Genomic DNA, 6,314 nt, shown 5'->3' on the forward strand with positions numbered 1-6,314 from the left:
CATGGTATTGTATCATGTTGCAGCCATGGTATTGTATCATGTTGCAGCCAGGGTATTGTATCATGTTGCAACCAGGGTATTGTATCATGTTGCAGCCATGGTATTGTATCATGTTGCAGCCATGGTATTGTATCATGTTGCAGCCATGGTATTGTATCATGTTGCAGCCATGGTATTGTATCATGTTGCAGCCATGGTATTGTATCATGTTGCAACCAGGGTATTGTATCATGTTGCAACCAGGGTATTGTATGCAGCCATGGTATTGTATCAGCAGCCATGGTATTGTATCATGTTGCAGCATGGTATTGTATCATGTTGCAGCCATGGTATTGTATCATGCTGCAGCCATGGTACTGTAACTTGCTGCGGTTCGGATACTGTGATTTTTTTTCTTCAGCTTTAAGTCACTGCTCCACTTCATTATATCAACAGCCAGTGCAACATCTTCATTATATTTACCATTTTTTCTACAATGATATATGTTAATAATTCAGCCAAAATGTGAAAATATGTGATAGAAAAAATTGCTGTTAACGAAAACACAGAACCAGCTTATCTGCAACAGCTGTAAACTATTATTCTATTCGTGGAAAATCATTAAGCCTGTATGACATGGCTATAACTATGACGATAATTTTTAAAGGGGTAGACCGGGAGGCCTCGGTCAGATGACCAAAACCTCCAACGGCGGGTCATCATCTGACTAAGACCCGCGTCAGGAAACACTTGTCCTGTTTCCTGACAAACCTTACCTAACCTAACCCTGTATGAGTCAGTGCCTGGGGAATGGGAGGTAATCAGGTTAAATTCAGTGTAAAGAGAGAGAGAGAGAGAGAGAGAGAGAGAGAGTAGCACTAACTCCGCTCATAAGCCCTTCATGAGTAGTTCATGAGCTCTTCATGAGCACCAAGGCGGGTGAAGCCCTGAAGGGGCATGGTGGGAGGCCACCAGATAAGAACATGAGAATTATCTCAATAAAACTGATTCGCTTTCTAGTTAACAGCGTTTTTTCTACCATGTTATGATACAGGTGTTTGGTAAATTCACAGTGCTTTAGCAACATGGCACAATGGACTAGCGTCGTTCACACACACACACAATGTCAGCTCCGTCCTTGTTTCTACATCTGCCTCTTATCCAGTAACAGCTGACAGATCGTGCTAAACTCTGCACAAATGACAAATATTTATTGGCAACTGCAGTTAAGATAGCGGCACCTTTCATGATACAACATTGCAGAGAACATCACGGCTGAGAAGATACGTTATCTTTAAAGGACGTAAACGAAAATAAACTTAATTATTGTCATTTATATGCTTAAAATGAGAAGTGTTAATGCGTTGTAAAACTATATGCTCTACCAAATGAACTGTCTTTACACTCGGTGGTAGGGAGTATCTTAGGTCACAGGAGGGAATCAAATGGATCAGATAATGTCGAGATGTATGGGAATACATGCACACTGTCTTCTAGCGATCTTGAATCATCGGAGAGAAGGTCTGTAAGGTCGCTGAAGTTACTGGGTGACTCTCGAGCCTTTAAAGACAAACTTGAGGCTGAGCTGGAGGTGGAGCAATAGTCCAGAAGTTGCGGAATTTGATGAGCACTACATATCTGGGTGAAGGAGGTCATATGGTCTTGATACTTGAATGCCATAACACTGTCTTCTGGAATAACAGTCTTCTGCAACGGAAGCTGAAATGTATGCTGCAGAGATTCTTGAAGGGAATCGTGAAGTGAGCATTGAAGGGAGCTTTCCGGACAGCAAATGTCAGACAAATCATCATCTTGCAGACAGCAAACGTTTGACCCATCAACTTGTAATGCATCCGACAGAGCTCTGATGTAACTGACGGCAAGGCGAAGTGTCGTGATCTTGGTCATAGAAGAAGAAGCTGTGTGCACTGACATAGCATCTGGTAATATCTTGCGGAGGGATTCGAATGCGTTATTGATTTGCTTCATGCGATGCCGTTCTCTAGCGTTAGCAGTCTTCCTGCGGTACTTCGACAGCGGCTCTTTCTTGTGTTTCAATCTCACGGGTCTCTTGGGATCTTCCTTTCTAGCTCTTTCTTGCTGTAGTCTCTTAATGATGGTTTTTGGGCGAAGAGCGTACGTTTGCCTTATCTTTACTGTCTTGGAATCAGGTTCCTGACGCAGCTGAATGGAATACATTTCCCCTGTGTTGCCCGTCGTGGAGCCGAGCTCCTGACGGAAACTCTCAGAGATGTTCATTGTTTGGGTAGTGTTGTCAATCATGTTGCAGGCCCTCACTTTATTACTACTTTATCTTCATTAAATAAATTATAGTGCTTTGGTTTATAAGTTTCCTTATTGTACTGTTCGTATCATAATTTTTAGAGACACGTTACTTCGCACTGTCTGAAGTTATGAAAAGATATTAACACATGTTGCACTTGTAGTGAGTTTCAAGTATTTATAGCATTAATGTTATCCTTTCCTTAGTACGTTGGGTCAGTTTAACGTAATGCGGTATAATTCCTACATTTAAATAAGTTCCTCCACATAAACAACTGCCAGAAGCATGCCATACGGGCAGCAAATGTTCTCACGTTGATCAATAAGAAAGAGAAAAACGTGTCTCCAAAGAGTAATTTCTGTGACTAATCACTCGTTCATACTGAGTGACGATCTCTAAAAATTGAAGTCAGAGGACTTGGGCCTGGACTCGCGTACAACCTTTCTTAATGAGAGGAGCACAACGACTGAGGTCTGTAACAGACCTTCAGTCGTCCACACCTGATGCCAGTGTTACCAGACAGCATGAGCAAAACAAACCAATTATACTTCTATTACCAAGAAACTCGAAACTCTTACCTCTGAATAAATCTACAATAACAGCTATAAATACAAACGTGCGGTGAATCAGGACGCAATAAGAAGGCGAGAGAAGTTATACATATTATTAATGTTCCCTTAATGTGTATGTGATAACTGAGAGAGAACGTTTGGTCAGGGGTCGAGGTTGAGGCCAGAGCTCAGTATTGACGGTGGCGCCGCCGAGGCAGCACTAGGAGAAAGTAAAGTAGAGAGGACATAAAATCAACCTTCAGTTCAATTCAATTCAAAGTTTATTTATATCATTCTTGATAAGCTTTCTATTTATACTGAAACACATACACACAGTGAAGAGGCGGGGCCAGGAGCTTTGACTCGACCCCTGCAACCACAACTAGGTGAGTACACACACGCACTTTCCTTTAAAAACTACACCCACTCTCTCTCTCTCTCTCTCTCTCTCTCTCTCTCTCTCTCTCTCTCTCTCTCTCTCTCTCTCTCTCTCTCTTTCTCTATCTCTCTCTCTCTCTCAAAACAGGCCAAGTGTCTGTCGATAAATGCATATCTGACAAATAATAATTAACTTTCACACTTTAAAACACACCTTTACAAACACACACACACAACGGTATGTCCTAGGAAGAGAGGTTACGGGAAATCAACCTGAGAACACTGAAGGACAGGAGGGATGGAGGGGACATGATAACGACGTATAAAATACTGAAAGGAATTGACAAGGTGGGCAGGGCCAGAATGTATATGAGATGGGTAACAGGAACAAGGAGACACAATGAAGTAATGGAGGCAGGGTCCATACATATCTATAAGATGACGTATGGTAAGGCTTTTGGAGCAGGGAGAGAGTGGACTTAGTAGCGACTAGCGAAGAGATAGCCAGGAGCTGAGAATTAACCCCGGCAGCAAACAAATAGTTGAGTACAAATAGGCTAGTACATATAATATTCACACACATATATACGCACACAAATGCACGCACACACACGTTCAAGACTGTACACCGTGTACATCAGGCCCATACTGGAGAACGCAGCACCAGTTTGGAACCCACAAATGGTCAAGCACATCAAGAAATTAGAGATAGTCCAAAGGCTTGCAGCAAGGTTAGTTCTAGAGTTAAGGGGAATGTCCTACGAAGAAAGGTTAAGGGAAATCGTCCTGACGACACTGTAGGACAGGAGGGTCAGAGGAGGCATGATAACGACATACAAAATACTGAGAAGAATTGACAAGGTGGACAGAGACAGGGTGTTCCAGAGATGGGACACGGAAACAAGGGGTCACAATTGGAAGTTGAAGACTCAGATGAGTCAAAGAGATGTTAGGAAGTATTTCTTTAGTCATAGAGTTGTCAGAAAGTGGAATAGTCTGGCAAGCGATGTAGTGGAGGAAGGAACCATACAAAGTTTTAAGACGACGTATGATAAAGCTCATGGAGCAGGGGGAGAGAGGACCTAGTAGCACTCAGTGAAGAGGCGGGGCCAGGAGCTATGTATCGACCCCTGCAACCACAAACAGGTGAGTACAAGTAGGTGAGTACAATCTCTCTCTCTCTCACACACACACATACACACACACACACACACACACACACACACACACACACACACACATACACACATACGACACTGGAGGACAGGAGAGATAGGGGGGACATGATAACGACATACAAAATACTAAGAGGAATTGACAAGGTGGACAAAGACAGGATGTTCCAGAGATGGGACACAGCAACAAGGGGACACAGTTGGAAGTTGAAGACACAGATGAATCACAGGGATGTTAGGAAGTATTTCTTCAGCCACAGAGTAGTCAGCAAGTGGAATAGTTTGGGAAGCGATGTAGTGGAGGCAGGATCCATACATAGCTTTAAGCAGAGGTATGATAAAGCTCACGGTTCAGGGAGAGTGACCTAGTAGCGATCAGTGAAGAGGCGGGGGCAGGAGCTCGGACTCGACCCCTGCAAACTTAACTAGGTGAGTACAACTAGGTGAGTGAGTACACACACACAAACACACACACACACACAGGGGGGATTTGATAACGACATATAAATTATTGAGAGGAATCGACAAAGTGGACAGAGACAGGATGTTCCAGAGATGGGACACAACAACTAGGGGGTCACAGTTGGAAATTGATGACTCAGATGAATCACAGGGACGTTAGGAAGTATTTCTTCAGTCACAGAATTGTCAGAAAGTGGAACAGTCTGGGAAGTGATGTAGTGGAGGCAGGATCCATACATAGCTTTAAGAAGAGGTATGATAAAGCTCATGGAGCAGGAAGAGTGACCCAGTGGCGACCAGTGAAGAGACGGGGCCAGGAGCTATGACTCATCCACTGCAACCACAACTAGGTGAGTACACACACACACACACACACACACACACACATTCAAGAAAAAGGATCTTGGAGTGAGTATTATACCGAGCACATCTCCGGAAGCGCGCATCATCCAAGTAACTGCTGCAGCATATGGGCTACTGACAAACCTAAGAGTAGCATTTCGACACCTGAGTAGGAAGTCATACACGACACTTTACACCGTGAACGCCAGGCCCCATATTGGAGTATGCAGCACCAGTATGGAACGCCCACACCTGGTCAAGCATGTCAAGGAATTAGAGAATGCTTAAAGGTTTGTAGCAAGACTAGTCCTTGAGCTAAGGGTTATGTCCTACGAAGAGAGGTTAAGGGAAATCAACCTGACTACACTGGAGGACAGGAGGGAGAGGGGTGGGGGTTGATAACGACATATTTAATACTGAGAGGAACTGACAGGGTGGATAGGGACAGAATGTTTCAGAGATGGGATACACCAACAAGCGGTCACAGCTGGAAGTTGAAAACTCAAATGAGTCACACGGATGTTAGGAAGTTTTTCTACAGTCGAAGAGTTGTCAGAAAGTGGAACAATCTGGAGAATGATGTATCGGAGGCAGAATCCATTCATAGCTTTAGAGGTGTGAAAAGGTAGCTCGTGGCCTGGTAGGCAAAGCTCTTGCTTCACACGCTGAGGTGTCCGGGTTCGATTCGTGGTAAGGGTGAAAACATTGGGCGTGTTTTCTTACACCTGTTGTCCATGTTCAACCATCAATAAAATGGTTACCTGGGTTTCTATACAGTAGTATGTCACTGATATTGGCTACGTATGTATACCTTTTGTACATGTACTTGAAGAAATAAAGATAATATTACAAAGCTCATGGAGCAGGGATAGTAGCGACCAGTGAAGAGGCGGGGCCAAGAGCTGTGAATCGACCCCCTGCGACCACAATTAGGTGAGTACACACAAACCAAAAAAAAACTAAGAATAGCATTTAGACATCCAAGTAAGGAGTCATTCACGACACCGGACACCATGTAAGTCAGGCCCATGTTGGAGCTGGGAGTGCACCAAGTGGCAACCAACGATGAAACTTACCCAAGAGCTGTGAATAGACCCCCGCAACTACATATAAGTGAGTACATAGAGGTGTAATCTCACAGAT

General features: G+C 43.8%; 1 protein-coding gene across 1 annotated transcript; it reads right to left on the minus strand.

Annotated features, from left to right (window-relative positions):
• Positions 1-332: 332 nt before the first annotated feature.
• Positions 333-2,716, minus strand: LOC128689913 (neurogenic differentiation factor 4-like). Its single transcript, XM_053778379.2, has one exon. It carries the CDS (start codon positions 2,260-2,262, stop codon positions 1,408-1,410), a length of 855 nt encoding a protein of 284 aa, XP_053634354.2. The 5' UTR covers positions 2,263-2,716; the 3' UTR covers positions 333-1,407.
• Between the last annotated feature and the right edge of the window lie 3,598 nt (positions 2,717-6,314).

Source organism: Cherax quadricarinatus, unplaced genomic scaffold (assembly GCF_038502225.1).
Source record: "Cherax quadricarinatus isolate ZL_2023a unplaced genomic scaffold, ASM3850222v1 Contig269, whole genome shotgun sequence".
In the NCBI taxonomy this organism is placed as follows: Eukaryota; Metazoa; Arthropoda; class Malacostraca; order Decapoda; family Parastacidae; genus Cherax; species Cherax quadricarinatus.